Source organism: Enhydra lutris, unplaced genomic scaffold, assembly GCF_002288905.1.
Source record: "Enhydra lutris kenyoni isolate GAN:26980312 unplaced genomic scaffold, ASM228890v2 scaffoldscaffold45, whole genome shotgun sequence".
Lineage (NCBI taxonomy): Eukaryota > Metazoa > Chordata > Mammalia > Carnivora > Mustelidae > Enhydra > Enhydra lutris.
The window spans coordinates 14366810-14392826 of record NW_019154129.1 but is presented as its reverse complement, the minus strand read 5'-3'; the positions used below and the strand labels follow the sequence as shown (position 1 = coordinate 14392826).

Sequence of the window (26017 nt, the reverse complement as noted above, 5' to 3'; positions counted from 1 at the left end):
CAACTTGGGAAGAGAGGGCAAAATCAGCCAAAAGGCCTTCTAAGAAAGGAGCTGGGGTGGATGAGAGATTTTAAGACTTACCCCCTAACCAGCTCCAGAAGGATACATAATAACAATTTATAGAAACACTTTTACCACCTTTGAACAAAATACAATTTTATCCATAGTTTTCAAACTCATTTTCCACTCTCAAGAAAATGGAAACTCATATTCTTGTCCAGAGTTTGAAGTATCTTGTTTTAAACTTTTCCTTGCCCAGACAAGCTCCTACTTGCCTCAACAGGGTCTGCCAGCTTACATGAGAGCACACTAATTCTCAATCCGCCCCTCGCTCTGTGTGATAAAAAAAACTGTAGGGAGAAAAGAGAGAGACAGGAGTTAATTTTAAAAATCACTACATATATAAAGTTGAAAACCAGTGACCACAGAAGAGAATGCAGTAGAGAACCACGACGAGCTGTTCTGCAGGTATGAGTGTCAAGTCTAATGACCACTGTAAGACGAGGGAGAGAGTTCACATCGAGGGAGTTTGGGAGGGAAATGACATATCTGGCTCCTGACAGTAATTTTATAAAAACCTGTGTTATTTTTCTCATGACATTTCTCTTTGGTAGGGAAGTTGAAGTTTCAAATCCAATACATACAAAAGAAGGGTATAAAGTGTGTTCAAGGAGACGCTGGCCTAGGCTCCGCTGGAAGACCATGCCACTCTCACTCTCCCGGTCATGAGTTCAAGTCCTGCACTGGGTGTAGAGATGACTTAAATCAACAACTAAATAAGTTATATGTAAAAATAAAATGTGTTCAAACTAGTAGCTGTGACAGTGTTAACCTGTGGTAGTCACCTAAGTCTGACAGGCTCTGGGGATGTGATAATGCAGTTTGTTAAGAACAATGTCTTATTCTTGACATTTAACAAAGCACTTTCACCAATGTTTTATTTAATACAGTGGAAGGACACGTTAGTTGGCCATGCTAGTTTCAAAGACTAACAGGAAAACACAGATGAACGTCAGGAAACACCGAAAGGCTGAGGTGGGCGATGAGGATAAGCGAGCGTCTTTCAGCGGAGCACCCCCGCCCCTACAGTCAGGGTGACCTCATTCTGCAGGGCTCGGCCCCTGTCCTGGCCATGGCTGAGCTGTTCTCCACAGTACGTTGTAGAAAACAGTGATGCAAAGAGCAGTCCTACTCAGGGCAATCCAAAGGAATCCTGTCTGTGTGAAGACACAGTCAGCTCTCCCCGGGGAAGAGGCGGGTTTTGCTATCTACAGAGAACCCCAGTTCAGCACTTCTGTCAGCCTCTGCGTCTACTCTTTCAAATCTTTTTTGAATTCGTTTTTTAAGAACCCCTTCCTAGGGGCACCTGGGTGGCTCAGTGGGTTAAGCCTCTGCCTTTGGCTCAGGTCATGATCCCAAAGTCCTGGGATCGAGCCCCACGTCGGGCTCTCTGCTCAGCAGGGAGCCTGCTTCCCTTCCTCCCTCTGCCTACTTGTGATCTATCTAAGAAATAAATAAAATCTTTTTAAAAAATTCTATAAAAAATAAAACAATTGAAATTGTTAGATTATCATGATCTTTATTTTGTGATAGAATCCTTTTATATACGATTAAAATCTGTTCAATCTGACTTAAACACCTTTTAAACAAGTCCTTTGGAAAGGTACAATGTCCCCCTTTTTGAGAACAATTTCTTTTTATGTTTAGATCAAGTTAGGGAAACTATAAGGAACCTGCCATGGATTTAAACTGATCAAACTCATTAGCACTGGCACCACTTGTCTGGAGGGAAGCGAAATTGGTCAGAGATCTGAGCGTATTCCGCTCTGGGACAGACAGTACGCAGAGGGATCCATGCTAATGGCGGAAGAGATCCAGAATGTTCCTGCAATCCCCCTCCAGCCTAGTAATAAAGAGGCCTCAAACCAATGTGCTAGGAATTATCAGGGAGTCCATGGGTAACTCCATGTCTGCAACCCACTCAGACGTGCTTAAGGCCCCATGGAAAGCAGCGCTGGGAAGTGGGGACCGCGATTTCTGAGGCTTAGCTGGAGCGGGTATGGTGCTCCCCAAGACTATGCAGAGTACCCGAGAGATCACAACTATTTTTGTGATTATACCAAGATGCCGTTTGCCTTTCTCACTCTAGCTCTTGGGAAGAACACACCATGGTTCTCTAGAGGCTGTGGGCATGGGATGACATCACTGCTGACGGTTTATGGAATGTCAGCTCAGGAACAGGTTTTAAATTATTCTCAGTGTCACATTCTAGCGCAGTAAGTCCTGACAGATATAACTCTCTTGAGACTGATAGAAGGAGAGAGAGCGTAGGCTGTAGCCCATCTCACCTGTGACCTGGTGTAAGTAGCAACATTTCTGGATTCCATTTTCTGCATTTGCAAAACAAAGGAGTTTGTCTCCTCCCTTTTCACACCTTTGATCCGAAAGATTCTGTGACCCTCCCACGCTGAAGTGTTGTTAGTGCGGCTCCGACTAGAGATGCAGGATCACAGAGCTCCAAGGGTCGCAGAGGCTGATGAGTGGTAGAGCTGGGACTCAGACCCAGCCTGTCTCTCCCCTGCATCCAGGCATGTGACTCTGCCACCTGATGCTACTCATGGAGATGAGGAGCACTGCTCCATGGGCGTGACAGGGGCGGGACAGGGGTGGGGTACCAGCTTTGACTCTACAGCCCAGGGCCCTCGTTGGACAAAATATAACAGATATTGTCTTTGTTGGTCTTTTTCTTCCCCCCTCCCAAGATTTTATTTTTAAGTAATCTCTACACCGGGCGTGGGGCTTGAACTCACGACCTTGAGATCAAGAGTTACATGCTACCTGAGGGTTGCTGGAGGTTGGGGTGAGGGATAGGGTTAACTGGATGATGGACATTGGGGAGGGGATGTGTTGTGGTGAGCACTGGGGGTTACGTAAGACTGATGAATCACAGACCTGTACCCCTGAAACATATAAGATATTATATATTAATTGATTGCTTTTAAACTTTAAAAATTTTTTTAAAAAGAGTCACATGCTCCACCGAATGAGTCAGCCAGACGCCCATGTTGGTCTATTCTTTTGCTGTCATGTGGAATCCCTTTATAGTACACGAAACAAGCAAACAAACACCTAATTACTTGCATTGTTCCCACATTAGCCAGAGTCTTCTGCATATCTAGGACAGGACATTATTAAAAATAATAAATTCCCTAGTTTATTAGGTCATACTCCAGGATTTTCTTACTACTTGAACATATAGAATAATATAGTACTGTAAAATACACTAACTTTTAAATAAATTTTGCTTCTTTCCAGAAGAAATTGCCACTTCAGTGCTGTTTTCTGTTCATCCGTCATTGCAAGAAACTCATTTACCTGGTTAAAACAGACAAATATTTCCAAAATCCGTGTAAATAACTCCCCTTAACAATGTGAAACTTGGCTTTGTGCACTAAAATGGAATTTTGCTTTTAGTAATTACAGCTCAGTTGTCTTCATGGAAGCAATAAGGTCAGAAAGTCTCCAAGCTGAATCTCTGACACCAGTCAGGTGGCTCAGCCCAGAAAACTCCCCTTAAAAACCTGACATGGGGGGCGCCTGGGTGGCTCAGTGGGTTGAGCCTCTGCCTTCGGCTCGAGTCATGATCTCAGGGTCCTGGGATCGAGTCCCGCATCGGGCTCTCTGCTCGGCGGTGAGCCTGCTTCCCCCTCTCTCTTTGCCTGCCTCTCTGCCTACTTGTGATCTTTCTCTCTGTCAAATAAATAAATCTTTAAAAAAAAAAAAAAAACCTGACACGGGCGGGGCTGGGGGCTCATGGCAAACCGCACGAGCTGGCACTAATAGAAAAGCCGAGAGCCTGTCATCGCGCGCACACACCCTGACGGAGGACGGCATTGTGTGTGTTCTGACTCCCTGCGGGGTGACTTCCTCCAACAGCTGGTGAAGCATCCCCAGACCCTCCTTCTGCCTCAACACATCAGCATCTCCAATGTGCTCTGCACACTGTTACTCGACTATAGAAAACGTCTTCTTTCTGCCCCACGGTCAGCAGCCCCAGCCGCTGTCCCCGACAACAGTATCAGCTGTCATCTGAACACGCGACAAGCAATTATTTGTTCAGGGAAACAACGCGTGTTTAAATCAGGCTTGAGTTTCTTCCCCAGACCTCTTCATGAATGACGTAATTTCTACGAACTGTTCACCGAAATAACCTATCCTTGAGGGGAAGAGAACTCAATTTGGAATTATTTCAAAACATGTCTTCCTTTCTGTCACTTACGGTGCAGCCTAACGTCTCCTCAGCAACCCGTCCCGTGAGACTGCAGGCCTGGAGGGTACCTGTGTGGTCCGTGAGGTCAATCAGCAAGTGGAAGCTGAGAAAAACAGACCGAAATTCCAAAGAATTTTTGTTGCAAGCAGTACAAGTGCTGGATGCTTCATTTACAACATAACCACAGCCTGAGCTGAAAAGAAACAGAGACAAGGATAAAATGACCAACCTGATCCCCAGCAGAAGAACCACGCTCCCTTAAAAGTCTTAATCAGTTATATTGGGGACCTGGGTGGCCCAGTGGGTTAAAGCCTCTACCTTGGGCTCAGGTCATGATCTCGGGGTCCTGGGATCGAGCCCCGCATCGGGCTCACTGCTCAGCAGGAAATTTGCTTCCCCCTCTCTCTGCCTGCCTCTCTGCCTACTTGTGATCTCTCTCTCTCTGTCAAATAAATAAATAAAATCTTTAAAAAAAAAGTCTAAATCAGAGTAACTTCAGAGTGCCCAGCACAGTGCAGGATACCAGACAGGTATACGAAATAAGGAAGAGCACAACGTGCAATCAATCCCATTTTTACCGCCCTGCCTCCCACCCTGCCCCTGCTAAGGCTCCCTTCCTTTACCCCTTCCCAGCTCTAAACAGCATGAGCCCCACCCTTCTATCCTGTGCTGTCCTATTCCTCCCTACTGGGGGTAGGCCTGCCTGGTCTCCCCAGCTCAGGGCTTTGAGGGAAGAATCCTGTCTCGTGCCTAGAAAGCCCAAGTTCCACGAATACTCACTCCATGTTTCTGTGCTAGGCCTTGGGAACCTCAACAGAAAAATCCTAGGGAGGGTCAGGTTCACACCCAGAATGCTCTTGTTCTGCTAGTGACGCAATCTTCTCTCTCTAAACGGTGATGACACGCCATTCCCGGTTTTGAGGCAGGTCTTACTTTACTCAATTTGGACAGAAAGACTAGAGGGTGTGATCTGAAGATAGTGCTTTCCTGTCTGGGCTCAGATCACTTTTAAGGTAAATTTCAGATGTTTTTCCTCAGATATCAATATTAAAGACATAGGAAGAAATTAGGGAGACAATAAGTTTTTCAAAAGTTTTTGAAAAATGTTCTTCAAAAACTAAACACTTGATTTACACAGCAGCCTCCGCTTTGGTCTTTTTCAATTTTATTTTATTTTTTTTTATTAAAGATTTTATTTATTTAATTGACAGAGATCACAAGTAGGCAGAGAGGCAGGCAGAGAGAGAGGAGGGGAAGCAGGCTCCCTGCTGAGCAGAGAGCCCGATGTGGGGCTCGATCCCAGGACCCTGGGATCATGACCTGAGCCGAAGGCAGAGGCCCCAACCCACTGAGCCACCCAGGCGCCCCCTTTTTTTTTTTATTAAAGATTTTATTTATTTAATTGACAGAAATCACAAGTAGGCAGAGAGGCAGGCAGAGAGAGAGGAGGGGAGGTCTTTTTCAATTTTAATAGCAAATCATAAAATATCTTCAAAATCCATAGGTCAGTATCTTGACTATGGTGGTAGATACACAAACCCACACATGTGATAAAACCCTACAGAACCACACACACACACACACACACACACACACACACGTGCACGACTGCAGGTCAATGTGGTGAAATTTTTTGTTTTGTTTTGTTTTTAAAGATTTTATTTATTTATTTAACAGACAGAGATCACAAGTAGGCAGAGAGGCAGGCAGAGAGAGAGGGGGAAGCAGGCTCCCCGCGGAGCAGAGAGCCCGATGCGGGGCTCGATGCAGGGCTCGATCCCAGGACCCTGCGATCACGACCTGAGCCGAAGGCAGAGGCTTAACCCACTGAGCCACCCAGGTGCCCCTAAAAATAGTTGTTTTTAAATGCTGTCCCTTGCATTGCTATAGGACACAGTAACCAAAATAATATTCTAATATATTATAAAACAACAGTTTGTCATCTCACTTAAAACTTCCTGGAAGCAGGGGTGTCTGGGGGGCTCAGTCGGTTATGCTTCTACTTTCAACTCAGGTCATGATCCCAGGGTCCTGGGCTCAAGCCCCAGAGTGGACTCCCTGCTCAGCAGGGAGTCTGCTTCTGCCCTTCCCCCTCTCCCAGCTCATGCTCTCTCTCTCTTTCTCTCTCTCTCTATCTGTAATAAATAAACAAAATCTTAAAAAAAAATAGTTTCTGGCACCATTATATCTTCATATTTTAGGATTACAGAAACACAGCAAATCAAATTTTACTTTGAAAAGTAATTGTAACCTTTGAATCAACATAGTTTGCCTTGGAAACTTCAGTATGGGTTATTTATTTATACATTTATTTAAAATACATAACAACTGGGACGCCTGGGTGGCTCAGTCATTAAGCACCTGCCTTCGGCTCAGGTCATGATCCCAGAGTCCTGGGATCAGCCCACATAGGGCTCCCTGCTCAGCAGGAAGCCTGCTTCTCCCTCTCCCACTCCCCCTGCTTGTGTTCCCTCTCACTGTGTCTCTCTCTGTCAAATAAATAAATAAAAATCTTTGTAAAAATAAAAATTAAAAATTAAAAAAAAAAACAAAATTAAAAATAGCATACATAATAACTGTTATGTCAAAGAACAGCTTTAACTTTTATAGAGATTAACATTTACTAACAATAGTTGGTCTTTATTTCTTACAAGAAGCAGCTTGCTGACGACACGGGCTGCTCACCATTGGTGTCGAGCTACTGTCGTGGCGTCACCGTCAATATTCAGCGTAGAAATGTAAGCATAAAGAATGCCGTAGGAAGGGTCAGCCTTCCCTTCATTCTTCGAAGCTTTTACTTTTAATTGCTCAACTGTGTAGACATCAACTATTGTATTTACTGAAAATAAAAAGAAGTTATCACGGCTCTCTATATATTCTAAAAATTCCAAAGGATTATATCTAAATAGAAAAACTGTAAAGTTCAGGGCTGCCTGGGTGGCTCAGTCATTAAGCGTCTGTCTTTGGCTCAGGTCCTGATCACAGGGTCCTGGGATCAAGCCCCGCATCGGGCTTCCCGCTCTGGGGTAAGCCTGCTTCTCCTTCTCCCACTCCCCTTGCTTGTGTTCCCTCTCTCGCTGTGTCTCTCTCTGTCAAATAAATAAATAAAATCTTTAAAAAAATGAGAACATGTGGGACTCCTGGGTGGCTCAGTTGGTTAAGCAGCTGCCTTCGGCTCAGGTCATGATCCCAGTGTCCTGGGATCGAGTCCCACATCGGGCTCCTTGCTCAGCAGGGAGCCTGCTTCTCCCTCTGCCTCTGCCTGCCATTCTGTCTGCCTGTGCTTGCTCTCTCTCCCTCTCTCTCTCTCTGACAAATAAATAAATAAAATCTTTAAAAAAAATGAGAACATGTAATAGCTTCAGTTAAGTAACAGAAAAATTATTACATTTTCTGTATTAAGACTGATTATATAAATGGACATAACAACCAAAAATAATAAGCAAAAAAAGGGAAAGAATGAGAAATTTATTTCATTTTATGTCAATGGAGACTTTCTGGTCATCAGAAGATGCCATTAAAAGAGTGGGAAGGCAAGCCTCAGTGTGGGAGACAAAGGACTCATATCCAGAATATATAAATAATTCTTAAAAATCAGTAAGAAAAAGGCAGTCAGCTCAATTTTTTTTAACTTCTATTAGATTGGGAAAGGGTTATAGAAACCTCTGAAGATTATTTATTTATTTATCCCAGAGAAAGTGAGAGCGTGTGGGGGCAGAGGGAGGAGCAGAGAATCCTGAGCAGACTCCGTACTGAGTGCAGGGCGCCGCACAGGGCCCAATCCTACAACCCCAAGATCATGACCAAAGCCAAAACCAAGAGTCAACACCCAACTGACTGAGCCACCCAGGTGCCCCAAAACTTCTAAAAGTTTTAAATAACCTTTTAGAAAGTGGAAATATAGCAGTTACAGGAAAAGAATATGGTATCTTCTACTACATGAAACAAAAAAATAATTTAAAGGTCACTTACAATCTACGGATTCTCTCAAGTAACTGTCCATTTCAGCATCCAGAGGATTTGTTTCTTTATTTTCTCTTATAAAATTCAACAGGATGTTAGCTTCTGGGGTATCTTAAATAAAAGATGCATAATATAAGTGAAAAGCAACTGATTACTTTTTTTTTTTTAAAGATTTCTTTATTTGAGAGAGAGCACACATGTAAGCAGTGGGGAGGGGCAGAGGGAGAGAAAGAGAGTCCCAAGCAGACTCCCCGCTAAGTGCAGAGCCCAACACGGGGCTGCATCCGAGGACCCCAATCGTGACCTGAGCTGAAACGGAGAGTCGGCTGCTCAACTGACTGAGCCATCAAGACACCCCAAGATTTTATTTATTTATTTACGTACTTAGAGAGAGACTGTCAGCAGACTCCGCGTTGAGATGGAGCCAGAGGCAGGGCGTGACCTCATGACCCTGAGATTAAGACCTGAGCCGAAATCAAGAGTCAGACACTAGGCGCCCTCCAATATTATTTTTAATGGTAAAAGTGAAGACATATGAAAACACAGTCAAATAGAATATGATGCAGCCAATTAGCAATGTGACACGGTGGTCTACTAAACGAAGAGACACACACCAGCTACTGTTGAAGAGCAGCTTATAGAATGATGTGGTGTAATTTCCTTTCAATTGAAAAGGCATAAATATATACAGGAATGCAAAAGTACCTGGAAGAGAAACGATTCTCTTATAAGATGGTGAGATTATAGGGGCTTGTTGTTTTCCCTTTTTGCTATTACGTATTTTCTGAATTTTTTATGTATTTCTTTTTTAAGCAGGAAAAAAAATTTTTTAAGTGTATTAAAAAGCCTTGCTGCTTGCCTTAGGACACAAGTATTCTCAGGAACAGTCAGATGGTGTGCCCACAGGCAAGAACGTGATTTGGAAAAAGGGCCCCCACCTGACTCTGACATCCTTCAACCGCAAGCCCCCTCAGCCTCCAACACTTAGTGGCCTTTCAGCCTTCCCTCGCCTACTCCAACATTCTACAAACATGCTGCTGCTTGGACCCCTGGCCCCTTGGGTCGCTGACTCCTGGGGCAGAGGCAGGTGCTTCCTCCTCACTCGCATTTAACCCCGAGTCTAACCACTGTTCTTTCACATAACGAGACCAAAGCCCCTCGTGAGCAGGGGCCTCCTCTTCAGCTCGGTAGTTCCAGCAACTGTCCCTGGCCATCTACCCATCGCAGCCTGCCTTGTGCCAGGAAGGACGCATGTTATCTCAGTACTTAGCAAATAAAAGCCATTCAGCAGATATTGGTAAATTAATGAGTGAATGAACGACTGGATGCTTCTGAAACACTGGCGGGAGCGCTGCACACCAGGTAGGAGCCAGCGCTGCAGTGAAGCTGCAGAAATCGAAGCACCAGGCTTCCCTCAAGCACTGCTGTCAAGCACAGCCCTCCTGACGACAGGGCTATCCAGGGCTGCCTGATGGACACTCTCAGGGCAGAGGAAGCCCTAAGGGAAGCTAGGATGAAAGCTTAAGCCATTAGAGGTTTTTAGTTTGTACTTGGTGGGTGCAGACAAAGAAGCAACAAATAAGGCCGATTTAAAGAAGCACACTAAAATTCTCGCACCCTGGAACACCTGGGTGGCTCAGTCAGTTAGGCGTCTGCCTTCAGCTTTACACTCTTTGTAAAGTGCAACCCGCCCTGGACTGTGCTGACCCTGTTCCTCTTTTTCTTCTTCGGCTCAGGTCATGATCCCAGGGTCCTGGGATGGAGTCCCACATTAGGCTCCCTGCTCATGGGGAGCCTGCTTCTCCCTCTGCCTGTTGCTCCCCCTGCTTGTCCTTTCTTTCCACCCTCTTTCTCTAACAAATAAATAAATAAAATCTTTTTTTAAAAATTCACGCACACTTGTAAGCACTCTCCTTTGTCACTTTGAGAAGCAGGCACTTACTCTAGTGCTGTTGGCACTGCCCAAACACTTTGAGATTTCCCTTTCAGGCTGTGTTCAGAACCAAACAGGCAACATCCACTGAATATGTGTTTCATTAACTTAGCCCTGAGTTATTGATACAATTATCCTACCAAGCTTGATAACTTTTTCCAACAGACTTTTATTGTTTTTAAATTTATTTACTTGACAGATATCACAAGTAGTTAGAGCAGCAGAGAGAGAGGGGGAAGCACGCTCCCCATCAAGCAGAGAACCTGATACGGGGCTCAATCCCAGGACCCCGAGATCATGAACTGAGCCAAAGGTAGAGGCTTAACCCACTGAGCCACCCAGGCACCCCCCAAAAGACTTTTAGAATCTAACTTTCTTTTGGGGCACCTGGGTGGCTCAGTGGGTTAAGCCTCTGCCTTCGGCTCAGGTCATGATCTCAGGGTCCGGGGATCGAGTCCCGCATCGGGCTCTCTGCTCAGCGGAGAACCTGCTTCCTCCTCTGTCTCTCTCTCTGCCTGCCTCTCTGCCTACTTGTGATCTCTCTCTGTGAAATAAATAAATAAAATCTTTAAAAAAAAAAAAGAATCTAACTTTCTTTTAAAAATTATCCCAGGCCAAATTTACGCTCAGCAGATGGGGACTTTTAAATCATTGACATTACTCTATATAATACTATAAAACTGTTAATAAGTTATTAAAAATAATAAACCATTGTACACCCTTAAAAAAAAAAAAGGAATTGAAGAGTAGCATTCTTGTCCTAAATGTTGAGAACAGATTGTGGTTGTGTTACCATCAATTTATAACAAAGTAGCTAAAGCGATCCTTTCAGTGCTTAGAAAATGTCACTGCTCTGTTCCAAACTCTTTGCTACAGAATAAAAGCCAACATCCTTTCATTAGCCTTTAAGGCATTCTTGATACACAGGCTTCTCTTCTGACCTTGACCCCTCCTCCTGCCTGTGCTCCACACGCTCCAGCCACACTGGCCTCCTTGCTGTTCTGCCCTCACACAGGCACATGCCAACCACTGGGCCTTTGCACTGGCTGTTCCAGTACTAACAGCCTCACGCTCTTTCCTGTGGTTAACCCCCACTGCCTCAACACGTCTTGCTCAAATGTCACCTTCCCAAGGAGGCCTACCTGACCACCCTCTATAAAGTGCAACCCGCCCTGGACTCTGCTGATCCTGTTCCTCTTTTTCTCCTTCAGTATCATAATTCACAGATGTGTTATCTTTACCATTTATCATCTGTGTCTCTCCTGCTAGAATGTGAGCTTCATGTGCATGGAGATATCTATGTTTTGTCACTGGCCCCCAGGCCAATGCCCTGCACCCAGCACGTCCATGTCAAGTCACCTTCCATGATGCCACCTTCAGGGACTCGGTGTTCGGGAGGATGCACAAAGTCCAGCACACATATGCAGCACAGTCTCATCATCTTATGTCGTATCTCCCAGCACAGCTACTTGAAAATATTCTGATAATGGTTTGGTCAAAGACATAGAATTGCTTTGTAATTCTCAGTCACTGTAGGGGCGCCTGGCCGGCTCAGTCAGTTAAGACTCTGCCTTTGGCTCAGGTCATAATCTCAGGGTCCTGGAATCAAGTCCCATGTCAGGCTCCTTGCTCAGTGGGAAGTCTGCTTCTCCCTCTCCCTCTTCTCCTCTCCCCTGCTCGTGGCCATCTGCTCGCTCTCTATCAAATAAATAAAATCTATACAATACAGTACAGTACAATACTGTACTAGTCACTGTTGGTGCTTTGTTAGCAACCAGCAGAGGGAGCTACTGCCAGAAGTGACCCACTACTACAGTCCCGGCTTCCTGAGTTGGGAGGAACGTTCCATCTTTGGGAATTCTGTACTCTTCCAGGGTGCTGGGCTCACCTCTCTATCCACAGTACAGAGGACTGTGAGGATACTTGAGGGCACCAACTTCTCACCTCTCCCAAGACCCTGCTCCCCGGACTGCATGCTGACATAAGCTGTAACTTCCTTCAACAACCACTCCCGTGGGCCTTCTGGGTGCTTTGTTAGGTGATAAACTAATCATGTGACATGTGTGTTCTGGGCGCTCTAGTACTAAGTTATCTGAATATAGTAAAAGTGAATTTATTTTTAAAATAGTCAATAACTGGGGCGCCTGGGTGGCTCGGTTGGGCGACTGCCTTCAGCTCAGGTCATGATCCCAAGATCCTGGGATCGAGTCCCACATCGGGCTCCCTGCTCAGCGGGTGGCCTGCTTTTCTCTCCGCCTCTGCCTGCCACGCCCCTGCTTGTACTCTCTCTCTCTCTGACAAATTTTTTTAAAACTTAAATAGAATAGTCAATAATTTAGGTGATCCAATCAATTACACTGATCTCTCCAGAATCATCACCAGGAATGATGTTTTAAAAATGAGTCTGGGGGCACTTGGGTGGCTCAGTTGGTTAAGAGTCTGCCTTCAGGTCAGGTCATGATCCCAGGCTTCAGGGATCAAGTCCTGTGTTGGGCTCCGTGTTCAACAGGACTCAGCTTCTCCCTCTGCCTCTGCCCTTTCCCCCTGCTCGTGCTCACTCTTTCTTTCTCTCTCTCAAATAAATAAATAAATACCTTAAAAACATAAACTAAAACTGAGTCTCGTTTTTCACATTTCTTTTCGTCAGTAAGGACATCAAAGATATAGCTCACTGTAAGCTTAAGAAGTATAAATGTAAAGGGACCCTGCAGGGCTCAGTTGGTTTTCCGTCTGCTTCAATTCCAGTCACGATCCCAGGGTCCTGGGATTAAGTCCCACATCAGGCTCCTTGCTCAGCAGGGAGCCCGCTTCTCCCTCTGCCTGCCATTCCCCTGCCTGTGTGCTCTCTCTCTCTCTCTCTCTCTGACAAATAATAAAATCTAAAAAAAAAACCCTAAAGAAATATAAATGTAAAGCATATAAAGCAACTTTCACTTTTAATTCAAATGAAATCAAAGAATTGTTTTCTTTTTTTTTTTTTTTAAGAGAAAGAGTGTGTACACATGCATGTGTAAGTGAGCGGGGAGGGGGAGAGGGAGTGGGGAGAATCCTAAGTAGACTCCAGGCCCAACTGGGGCCAATCCCACAACCCAGAGACCATGACTCTAGGCAAAGAGTCAGATGCCCAACTGACTGAGCCACCCAGGCGCCCCCCCTTATTTTCATTCTTAAATACACTGCACAAACATTGAAATGTGTGACACAGTCATTTCCAAAGGGACACAACACTGCAGATAGCCTGTTACCTGGATTAGTCGTAATAATGGTCTTTGAGATTACAGTTGCCGTCATGCAGTTCCGAAATTTGTCAAAACTTATCCTTACATCTGAGGCAAATATCACTGTTTGGGGGGAAAAAGCCATTTTACAACTTTTATGTGGAAGGGGGTATAAAACACGATAAACAGCGAGTGCAATCATCGCAGTACCGTACCTGTGTTTCGCGGCACCCAGCTCTGTGCAACCAGGATAGATTCATTATCCCAACTGCATATTTTAAAAAGGAAGTAAAAAAAATGAATACATTAGAGAAAACCCGGCAGTGACCACATCGTTTGCCAAAAACAGAATGTCTGAACGGCTGCAGTTAACAACTACCGGGTTGTCAAAGCCACAGTGAAGGACGCTGGCATCTCCTGATTTGCAGGATTCACTGTCTATTACAAAGGGCATTTCATGTTCACGTGTTAAGTCCCTTCCCCGGACACTACTCATCTTTGACCACTTCTGCCCCCTCAGTTCCTTCTTTCCACACTACTTCAGTCGTCGCAGGCTGGCCGAACTGAGGGACTACAAATCTGAAGCTTGTACAGCCACTCTGTCCGACTATTAACAGAGGCCCGCACTGGCTAAACTGTTCAGGACACTTGACGAGTTGAAGGCGTGTTTCAAACTCAGTGTTTTCTTTGGTGCCCAGGCATCTAGAGTCGGAGCAATGCCATGTTCTACCCTGCGGTGCTTCAGGGCACAGCTGGGGACAATACACCTTCCTGTGGCCTGATTCCAGGGCGCTACCCAAGCAATCACACAGAATCTGGCTGGTTTATTACCATGGGACCTAATGAATCACTGACTGCTGTAAAGCAGAGGACAGGAATGAACCAGTCACAGTGGAGTCTGTCCAAATAATCCCGTGCTGTCCACAAAGCTCATTTTAAGGTAATCTTACAGCACAGACTGTAGCACTCAATATATAAGAGCAAGGTTTCCTTTTTAATAATTACTTCTCCTCCATCGTTACTCCTCTCCTATTATGAAATCCATCATCTTTCTCATAAAATAAAAATATTCTGTCCCGGCGCTAACAGCAGGGATTTTACGGTCTGGAGCAGATGTGGGAGGTTACCATATCATTGCAAAAGAAGACTCTGTCTCATCGTAGAGCTTCACCTCACACCTCTGGCCTTTCCTCCGGTCTGAAGTTGTAAAGTGTTTTGGCTCTCCGACCTTAGAAATGGAAGGAAGTCATTATTCCCCACCTACAGTTGTAGAGGTACAAAAATGTTTACTGGTGGAAACATTCAAATATTTACCCTTTAAACAGCAAATTAAAAGAATCAAAATAGCAAGAAACACTAAAAAATATATATATGAAGGTTTTAAAAGCATCTTCTATCTCTAACGTAGGTATATTTAGCTGATGTTGTAAGTTTACACACTGACTGAAGGGAGACGCAGAAACACGTGTTTTGAGTTCAGACTGTGGAGTCTTTTCAACATGTCAAAAACAGTGCTCCACAACAAGCCCGTGCGGCATCTAGGTGGACTGAGGATGGAAAATGTATCTCCAACATCTGGGACGCCCATGGCTCAGCGCAGAGCTTGGCGCGGAGTACACGTGACCGAAACAACTCTGTCTTCCCAGGCCTGCGCGTCCTCAGCCTGCTGACGCAGGTAGGAAAGCAGCACCTTCTTCGCTGCCTCCACGGGGATGAGGTGATGGAGACCAAACGAGGGACATGCTGACGCACCATCTGGCTTGACCCCACTGGGAGTAAGAGGATCGTGGAAGTGGAGGTAAACCCAGGGGCCCTTCTGTCCCTCCAGCAAGTTCTCAGAGGGAAGGGCAGGCCCCTCTGCCAGCCACGCTGGCCACGTAACACTGGCCAAGCACGGACGGTCAGCAGGCTGCCCCCCACGCTGTCGCCTCCACATCTCCTATAGAGCTGAGCTCCAGCAGAAGGAGCTGAAGGAAGACAGGCCGCTGCCAGCATGAGAGCAGGATCTAGGAGGAAAAGTCAGAGGCAAGGACAGCCAGAGTGTGACCGAGGTGTGATTTATCACGGCACACAAGAGAAGTCTATGAAAAGGATTCTACAGTGATGAGAGAGAGGTGAGAAGGAAGAGAAAAAAGGGTAAACAAAAATGTGAAGAAAAGGAAATATAAGAGGGATGGAAATAAAATGGTAGAAGAAAGACACACACGAAAAAGGAACGTCCTCCTATAAAAGAAGGGGCCAGACTCGTGGTGGGAGAAGCGGAAAATGCTGTCCCAGGCTTTTGCTTATACCGAGGTTTAGAAAATTCTTACTACGTTGTAATATAATGGCATTGTATAGAATTGCAGGGAAATTGAGATAATATCCTGCCTTTATGTAAGACTAAACCTAACTAAATAGCCCAGAAAGTGACTTCTCCTAGTTTTCAAGACTGTCACGTAGGGAGTTTACTCCTCCAGCTTGAGTTATAGTGAATGGTCACTGTGTGGCGGGCACTGCACGGGCTGGGGCTAGTGTGGACAACACAGCAATCGTGGCCACCACTGTCACATGCCTGTCAACGGGAAGAGTCAACACTATCATTTAATACAGAAAAGCAACGAGCGATTACCTACAACATTCCGTATGTGTGTATGTGGTCTCTGACAATCCTCACTCCCTAGGAGTTGAGGAACTGGTCCTGCCCCTTTAATTTTCTCCATGTACTTTTCTGTGTGTGTGAAACTGTACTTTTGAGATCTACCTCTGAATGTCTGCCAAATGACCAGCCTGTCCAACAGAGTTTCAAACTCACTGCGGCAACTGCATAAAAGGGAGGTGACAGTGAACCTGAGGGGTACCCCAGGGCCCCACGATGCCTGCACAAGGTCACGCCAGCCACACAGTGGGTATGCCCACCCTCCACCTCAGAACACCTCTGAGCACAGACTGAGCGAACTCCGAGAGTCCTCCAACCTACATCCCCTTGAGAAACTTCATGCAATTCTTCAAGTCCGTGAATTTACTCTTTCCATTAGTGTCTTTGTCTCACCAAAGTATGCAAAGCTCTCACAGTTAGTAGATCATTTAGGAGTGCGATGCATTTAACATTCAAATTTGATTTTATTTTGCTAGTCGTTTCCAGATAAACTGCTCCTCTGACAGTGATGAGAGGTGCCACCATTTTCTTAATTCAACTTACTAGGGATCAAGAAAAGTGATTCTCCTGGTTATTACTTTCCAAACAGAAGTGAAGTGATAGAAGTGCCCACCAAACAGAGGTTGGCTTTTTGAGGCTTTAACTTACCGAGCGCACTGCCGCAAGCACGTTAATAATCCTCCCATCCAGACTGCATCCATTTGCAACAATGTCACCCAATGAATAAAAATCATGAGACTCTTTGACAGGTAAGTATATCAAAGCAAGGAGCTTGGTGTCCACTTGGTAACTGGAACAAACTTTTACCGTGGAGTGATTCTCACTGAGCAATAGCTTACAGCTGCTAAATTGCAAAAACACACAAAAACAGTTAATATCAAGTGACTTTCTAATAGAAAAATACTTCCAGATTCACATTAAATTATCTTTTTGGTTGTAATTTAGTCAACCAACAGTAATTTCTTGTATTTAGAAAATTTATACTTTTTTACTCTGAGAAACACTGAAAAATGTTGTGAAATATTTCTTTGTCTAAAATGTATTTTCATGCCCCTCCTCACCACTCTTCCCCCTTGCAGCGGAGGAGAGAGCCAGAATGGATATTATTTTTTATTAAATATACTATATGTTAATTTAAAAATGTATTTTCATTAAGGGAGGCCTGGGAGGCTCAGTGGATTAAGCATGGGCCTTCAGCTAAGGTCATGATCCCAGAGTCCTGGGATTGAGCCCCACGTAGGGCTCCCCTGCTTCTCCCTCTGCCTGCCGTTCCCCCTGCTTGTGCATGTAATCGCTCTCTCTGACCAAGAAACAAATAAAATCTTTAAAATGTATTTTCATCAAGAAAACGTTTTGAGGACTAATTTGTGCCCGAGTTCTAAGCATACTAGTTTCTGACCGAGCCCCAACTCTGAGCTTCAGTTTTCCTCTCTGTAAAACAGGGGTATAAAAGCCTCTAAAATGTCTGAGCAGGGGTGTCCCGTCATTTCTGTCTCCGTGACACTGACTGCCCTGCCTGCATCAGGACGGCGCTCGACTTCCTTCTGGGATGCTCTCCGTGGGGCAGACACCCAGTATCTACACACTCAACTCCGTCACGGTGCTCTTCCCCCTCCAGCCAATCAACTCCCAAGTCCCCTCAGGGAGCCTCTTTCTAGCCTCGAACCCGGCCCTCCTCCCGTGCCTCCCCCTGCTATCTTGTTAGGTGCTTCCCTCATCACTTCCCACCTAAACTGCTGCCTTGTCTCCTGTGCTTCCTCCCCCTCGCGTTGTTGAAGTGATTATCCTAAACCACAAATATGAACATACTATTCCCCAACTCAAAGACCTTCTGGGCTGGCCACCGGCAAAGAAGGAAGTTGGCGTGCCAGGCAAAGCTGTCTGAGAAGCGTCTCCGCTTCTCTCTCAAGCTTCTCCTTCCACTGCCCTTGCCTTAAAGCCCAGCCATAGCAGACTACTAGATTATGAAAATGACAGTTTTATTTTTTTATTTTTTTTTCAACTTTTTTTAAAAATTTTATTTATTTATTTGACAGAGAGAGATCACAAGCAGACAGAGAGGCAGGCAGAGAGACAGGAGGAAGCAGGCTCCCTGCTGAGCAGAGAGCCCGATGCGGGACTCGATCTCAGGACTCTGAGAACATGACCTGAGCCGAAGGCAGCAGCTCAACCCACTGAGCCACCCAGGCACCCGAAAATGACAGTTTTAGACCAAAAATAGTTAAATGTCAACAGTTTCATATGGTTCAACCTACTGTTAACTGTTCTGGAAAAGGCCAAGAGGTTTCATGTTTGTTCCCTCTGCTAAGAACGTTCCTCACCCCCCCTTCCTTCCTCTCTCCCTCCATCCATTTATCCATTCATTTCATCAATATCTACACGAGCTAGTATGTGCCAGAACCTAGTCTAGGCGCAGGGAATACAGTGGTGCAAGAGACGGACAACACCTTTGATGTCATGGAGTTCACATGTGTGAGAGGCAGACACACAACTGATCAAATAATCTCAGAGAGGAGGTCTTGACGATAATAGGACAGGGCGACATCCTCGTGACGAACTGCAAGGGTCACTACACAGAGAAAATGGAGAAGACCTGAGGAGGTGACATTCAAGGTGACACATCAATGAGGAGAAGGAGCAAACATTCAAAGCAGATGGGAGAAGACTGTTCCGCGCAGAGGGAGTGAGTGTGCAAAAGCTGATAGTGCAGAATGAGCCCTCAGTGTTTGCAGAGTGGAGTCTGTGTGGCTGCACAGAAATGAGACCTGGGGTCTGCTATGACATCCGAACAGTAGATGGGAAGGGGTCAAAATGGGTGCAGGTGTCACTGTAGTGGAGACTGCTGTGCCCACTCAGAGCCCTTTACCAGCGTCCCCTTGCTCTGGAGAGATGCCCTCAGGAAGAAATGCCGGTGGTGGGGAGTGGGCGCCACCGATAACTTGTGAATCCAGGCCACAGTCACCCGGTCCCTTCCTTTCAGGGGGTGCCACTCGTGCTCCAGAGCTCCCTCTGGGGCCAGGCAGGCAGGAGCCAAGCTCCCACCGAACCTGCCTCTCTGCTGTCCCCTGACCTTACCCTTACAGGCTGCTCCGGAGAGCGCTCCCTCAATAGACCACTTGCACAAAAATCTTCCTCTGGGCTCTGTCTCCAGTGAACCTGAACTAAGATAGGAAAGCGTGTAGGCAGAGTTTTACTTGGACGTGATACCTCTATAGGACTTCCAAGATTTACCTTTCTTTCTCATTGTTCAGCTCTAACGTGACTAAATTGAGAATAAAAGTACTAAAAACAGCCATGTTTTCATGCAATCCTATATCAACGTAAATTGTTTGAGGAATAACAAAACTCCTAATTTTCAAATTGACACACATACCGTCAGTGAGCTCTCTGCTACTGTCACACACAGACAGAACAGCGGTCACTTGGCGGTCACTCCAACGCGAAGGCTGTGGGCTTTGTGCTGGATTATTTACCTGGGAGTTGCAGGGCTGAATTTTTCTTCTCTTTCTAATTCCTTTCTTTGAATCAGGGGATTTTCGATGATCACTGCAACAGAAGGAAAAGTAAGATGCTATTACAAAAAAGTAACTAGATACATAAAAACAAGTATACATCACACCGAATGTTACAATGTTATTTCTAGTTTCTGAGTCAGTGTAGCATATCCTTCGCAGTCCTTTCCTTGTGTCATTGAGAAGGAACCTGCGGTACGACCATCAATATGATCCCAGATGTCTTAGGTTTTGTGTTTAAATTCCTACATATGACCTGCATTAATATCGTTTGATTGATTAATTACACTGAACATGGAATCTGGTTATGACCTGGCCTTCCATAGGACATAGACTTTAAATAAACTTCACCCAGTTCATGGTTACCTTTGGAAACAATCGCCACAGGGCAGAAAGAGCCACGCACAACTCGGATCCTGATTTCCGCTCCACAGCTTAACAGCTTATGACTGAACATTTTAGGGGTTCTGTTTCTTTATGGTCTTGTTGGACCTTTTTGTGTCTGTTTTGCTGATTCCTCACACAACTACTCCATGATAACCCCTTTTTATGAATGGAAGAAATTGAAGCTCACAGAGGTTAAATAACTTTCTGGAGGTTTTATATCTAGAAACCAGTAGCGCTAGACTTACAGTTGTTCTGAATCAAAAATCTGTAATCTTTTCACACCAACACACCAAGGTCCTATTTAAATTTATAATTATTGTCAACCTTATGCTTTTAAGACCCCTTACTTCATTCATCCTCACAACCATTAACCTATAGTTTAATACCAAAGTATAACTTTAGCTCCATATAACTAATGCACTGGCATTCATCCAAGGAAAGTTTCTAATTGTACTGGGCCCTGTGGAGTTTACAAAGTTTTCCACCTTCACAATCCATATGTTCAAGTACTTTATTATTCAGTTAGAGAGACACAACGTATTACCCTTCAACTTCATAATATAACATAATAAATACACGAGTAAGTGCTAAGTGATAGGGACGGGTAATAGCTTGCCTAATTGTGCAGTTTTGGAGAGTAGTTTAATTCTGTGCATTACTCTTTCCCTTCTTTTTTCTCCCACAAAAGGGAGCTGGTATCGTGCTTTCCCATTACTTGTAGGAGACGAGCGCTGCCATCCACTGAGGGACAACGACTTACACTTTATACCACGCATACTACCTCCTTTAAGACCCACAGCATCTATAGGGTACTCATTCACAACTGAGGCTCAACAAGGTTAAGCAATTTTCTCAAAGCCATGATGTAAACAAATATTGGAAGTAAGATCTGAACCCACCTCTATCCATTTTCAAAACCCTGGGTTTTTTTTATATGACACTGTACCATCAGAAGGATCCTGGAATGGGTAAAGGTTGCCAAAGATTTGCTATTTTGAAAGTAGAGCTTCTTAAACTCCTATTAAAACTTCAAATTTTTCTTTTATCAAAAGCTACTGGGGCGCCTAGGTGGCTCAGTGGGTTAAAAGCCTCTGCCTTGGGCTCAGGTCATGATCCCAGGGTCCTGGGATCGAGCCCCGCATCCGGCTCTCTGCTCAGCAGGGAGCCTGCTTCCCTTCCTCTCTCTCTGCCTACCTCTCTGCCTACTGTGATCTTTGTCTGTGAAATAAATAAAATCTTTAAAAAAAAAAAAAGCTACTTAGCAGCCTTACTATGGTTACTGAAAGATAAATGGTGACAGCAACAACAGGAATTGATGCAAACTGAAATCTGAAATAAACCAAAGATTGTAAAGCTACCTAGTAAAAATACGTGACTATCACATTTATATGTTTCAAGTAATAAAATGCTAAAGGCTTGTTTTATGCTCTTAATGCATAACTTGTTTCTTGGGAATTATGAATGATGTCTTACTTTGACTCCCTCAGCGTAGTTCCCACAAATATGTCACAGGAATAATACTGCAACAGAAACAGTTCAAGAACCAACGCCGACTTACCGCACTCTCCAACCCTAAAGCTGTCAGAAAGCGACCTGATGTAACCTTCGCTGCCCCAGGATGTCACATTGACAAAATGCGTTGGTGAGTCCCGAATGGTGAAACTGAAAGTGTATCTCTCTGATCCGATATCTAAGGGAAACCAATGCAAATGAAAACTTTTATCTTAGGTTTGAACAAATATGATAACAAACATACTCAAACACATGGTAAAAATATTACTGCGATATAAATTCTAAGATAAGTCATGCTTGAGTCAATCTCCTAGCTGCCAGAGTAGATAACGTACCTCACTATTGATCCCTCTCTTCCCTTTCCCCAGTTATCTGCATATTTGGAGAGAAATGACACGTCGGCTTGAACCATACAGCTTTTAGTTTAGATCTCCATTTCTCTCTGTTACAGTTTCAATCTAAGTCATGCTTCAAATCTAAACTATTTCAAACAGGACGCCTGGGTGGCTCAGTGAGTTAAGCCCCTGCCTTTGGCTCAGGTCATGGTCTCAGGGTTCTGAGCCTGAGACCCTGAGCCCCGCATAGGGCTCTCTGCTCAGCAGGGAGCCTGATTCCCCCTGCCCCTGCCTGCCGCTCTGCCTACTTGTGATCTCTGTCAAATAAATAAATAAAATCTTTTAAAAAAAATAAATTATTTCAAAACAAATAAATGTGTGCTAGTACATGGAGCCACCAGGGGTCAGGCAGGTACATTTTTTTTCCAAAATAAAAATGTCCTTACTGTTTGTTCTTCACTAATTAAGAAAGTACGCAACCTAACATACATATATAAATTACAGATACCTACCAAGCTGTAATTAGCACTTGCCTTTGGGGAGGAGACTAGGCTGGAAAGAGCTGGGGGTTGAATTAAGAATTTCATTTTTCTATTCTATGCCCTTCTGCACTGCTTGAATGTTTTGTGAAAATGTAGTAACATGTGTATAATGTTTTTTTTTTTTTAAGTCAGTAAGGATATCTTCTCGAGAAAAGGTGTTCTGTACATATAATCATAAAAAGTACTCTAACACCACAAGAATCATGTACCTGCACAATCTGTGAGGTGAAAGTTCTATTTCATTGTTGGGATTTCAGCAAATATTTCAAATACTGATAATTTCCTAATTTGTGTATTTTAAGTTATCCTTTCAGAGTTTAGAAAAAAGACATATAGACTTTCTCAAACTATTCAAATGGTAATTCTGATCTAATTAATCATGATGAAGTAAAGTAAAGGCATAAATAAATATTTACATCAAATGTAATAATGGAATATTACATGAAATTAAAATTAAGGTACTGTCACTACACCATGAGACAAAAAACAGAGTCACAATTACTCAGGCAATTCATTTTTTTTTTTTATTTGACAGAGAGAGAGAGATCACAAGTAGGCAGAGAGAGGCAGAGAGAGGAAGGGAAGCAGGCTCCCTGCCTAGCAGAGAGCCCGATGCGGGGCTCGATCCCAGGACCCCGGGATCATGACCTGAGCTGAAGGCAGAGGTTTTAACCCACTGAGCCACCCAGGCGCCCCTACTCAGGCAATTCAAACAAAATTCACGTCTTCTGCCAAAATCATTGTCTGCCTGACTACAACTCTGACTCCCTCAAGAGCTTATACTGTAACCTTTTATAAGTAGTGCTGACGGTTTAAAAGCTATTGGTACTACAATGCTAGTTTTGGCCTTTTATATCTTATCATTGTGTGTCAACTACAGAAGTTTGAAAACTTGTTTTTAAACTTGATCTTAAAAATCTAATTTTAGTTTTGGATTGTTTCCATCGTCCTAAAACTTTTATACAGTTCAAGCCACTCTAAGAGCCACTAAAGGCAGAGTTAACTCTATTTTCCACATATGGACGATTAATTTCTCACTGGTTGTCTGGTTGATACCGCTGCTATACTTCTCTCCTTCCAAGCTCCTCTACCATGACATATCCCTGCTTGAAAACCCTGTTCCTTAACATCTTCTGTCTTAGATTTAGTTGTGTATTTTTATCTCTCAGGCTAAAAGTGATCGTAAACAGTGGAGTCCTTACTTTGGGTCAAACAGCCTCATATGTCATTAAAAATTATTTTATGGTCCACACACATATCGCCCTAAATTGAGTACTTTACCATACAACAGAGCAATGAACACTGCTCTTAAGGAGTTAAACAGGCATGAAAAACTCAATCCCTTAAATACACTTTGTTGTAGTCGTAAGCCACACTTGATGAAAAATGAAGCAAAGAGTTAAATAGAACTCAGCTTTTTCTGTCTGGAAAGCCTTTGACATCTGTTTTCCCAATAACTATACCAATTATTTTCTGAAAAACAAGAAGGTTATAGAACACAAATATTAAATACAGATGTAGATGGTAAATTTAATTTCATGGACTTGTTATATTTTACTGGCTCTAACAAACATTTTTGACTAGGAGCCATTTAAATATATTTACTCCAGACAAACATCTAAAGAACTTCATAAATGTTCAATTCTACAAGGCAAAGTACAAAGTAATAAGACAATTAACGGCTATTACATACACAATCATTTAATACTTAGCACGTTTCTCCTTTATTTTCAATCACTAGGGGGAGCACAGTAACTACCCTATGCTATCAGTTCTTACTGAATTCATTCAAAGCACGGTATATACAATTTAATTTGCCATGGTCTGCAAAGCTTTCTTTAATATAGGATTTTCTAACAATCACATAAAATTGCTTAGCTTCTTAATCCAAACATGCTAAACAGTAATATGAATTGGATTGTAACAAAACTTGTACATCTCTCCTAACAAATCTAAACTCTAAAGTCCTAGATCTGGGGACACCTGGGCGGCTCAGGGGGTTAAGCCTCTGCCTTCGGCTCAGAGGATCGAGCCCCACATCAGGATCTCTGCTCAGCAGGGAGCCTGCTTTCCCCTCTCTCTCTGCCTGCCTCTCTGCCTACCTGTGACCTCTCTCTCTCTCTCTCAAATAAATAAATAAAATCTTTTTAAAAAATAAAATAAATAAAGTCCTAGATCTTAGACCTTAAAGATATTAAACATTTCAATGTTCTATTTAGCAACTACAAGATAAAAACTGAATATTTAAAAAGTACTTTAAAATAAAATTGTATTACAAAAATAACATTTATTATTATATTTATTGTATGTTATATAATAATGTACAATATAATAATATATAATATTATACACATCATACATTTATTATTACACTTATTGTACATTATATAATAATGTATAATTATATATATATAATATTATACATATTATACATTTATTATTACAAAAATAACTACATTTTCCTGAAAGGATAAACCTAAACTTACACTTAACTCTAAAACTAATTTTAACCTTGCAGTAATCTGTTACATTTAAAATATATTCAGGGGTGCCTGGGTGGCTCAGGGGGTTAAAGCCTCTGCCTTCAGCTCAGGTCATGATCTCAGGGTCCTGGGATTGGGCCCCGCATGGGCACTCTGCTCAGCGGGGAGCCTGCTTCCTCCTCTCTCTCTGCCTGCCTCTCTGCCTGCTTGTGATCTCTGTCTGTCAAATAAATAAATAAAAAATCTTTAAAAAAAATAGTTCAAGCACTTAAGATTATCACATCTTAGCTGAGCTATTAATTAATCTTACTACGTTTAGACACACTGCTGTTATTTCTTAAATTCCATATGCATGTTAATCTCACCAAATTTTGTTGGAAAAATATAATGGAAATATTCAGCAAAGCTTTTAACTGAAGAGGAAATTAATAACTTATCTTTTTTTTTTCTGGGCCTCCATCAGAAAAACTTGGGCCCCTATTTTTAACATTAATAAACTTTAATTGCATATTAAGGTTACATATAAATATAGCCCATCTTAAGAAATCTGATTTATAAATGCCAAATGAAAGCAACAGACTGCTTGGGGCAGTTCTTCACCTCATAAGATGATTCCACCTAGATTTTATTTGACTAATAAGTGTCTTGGCATGTTTGAAATGATTGAATCCCCCCACAACCCTTCAGTAAAAAATGGGTTTTCACATAATATTTCAGAAATACATCTTTTGTGTACCTTTATGTTATATAAAGGAACATAGTGGCAAGTATTTAAGTCTGTAACTTATGTATAGTTTGATTAGAGAATAGATATTGCTGAGCAAAAATGTTTTAATTTCACAACGCTAAGTTTGAGCTGTCATTAAATATTTAATGAAAGTGATACAATTAAACTCTTGATCATTTTGAACAACTGCAAGTCATATCTACAAGGTCCTCCTCTAGACAAAAGAGAAAGTAATTTTCAGTTAGATGGCATAAAATCTAAGAAGCTTAGGGGTATCTAATATCAACAGTCCTACTGATGGAGTGAGTAGCTATATACTCGTCAATTACAAGCACGGGTCACATGAACCAATAATGTTGATGTAATATAATATTACCACATAAAGTTTCTCTAGAGAATCACCAAACCGCTATATTATTAAAACTTACCAGATTAGCCATATTTGGATGCAGATCTGAAAGTGTGGTGAAGGTCTTTGATGCAAAGGAGTTTGCCAT

The 26017-nt window shown here is 43.2% G+C and overlaps 1 protein-coding gene across 2 annotated transcripts; it reads right to left on the bottom strand.

The window, feature by feature from the left end:
- LOC111156172 (meiosis specific with OB domains) lies at positions 1–26017 on the bottom strand. 2 transcript variants are annotated; one of them, XM_022516876.1, is made up of 13 exons: positions 25949–26017; positions 23726–23783; positions 21480–21611; positions 19496–19568; positions 16671–16866; positions 14512–14612; positions 13600–13652; positions 13412–13507; positions 8243–8344; positions 6956–7109; positions 4280–4463; positions 3289–3375; positions 1–350 (listed from the first exon to the last, which is right to left on the bottom strand). In XM_022516876.1, exons 1-13 carry the CDS (start codon positions 26015–26017, stop codon positions 240–242), a joined length of 1416 nt encoding a protein of 471 aa, XP_022372584.1. In that variant the 3' UTR covers positions 1–239. The 2 variants fall into 2 exon arrangements, with proteins under 2 accessions (XP_022372584.1, XP_022372585.1); XM_022516877.1 differs by lacking the exon at positions 3289–3375 and having other exon boundaries at positions 198–350.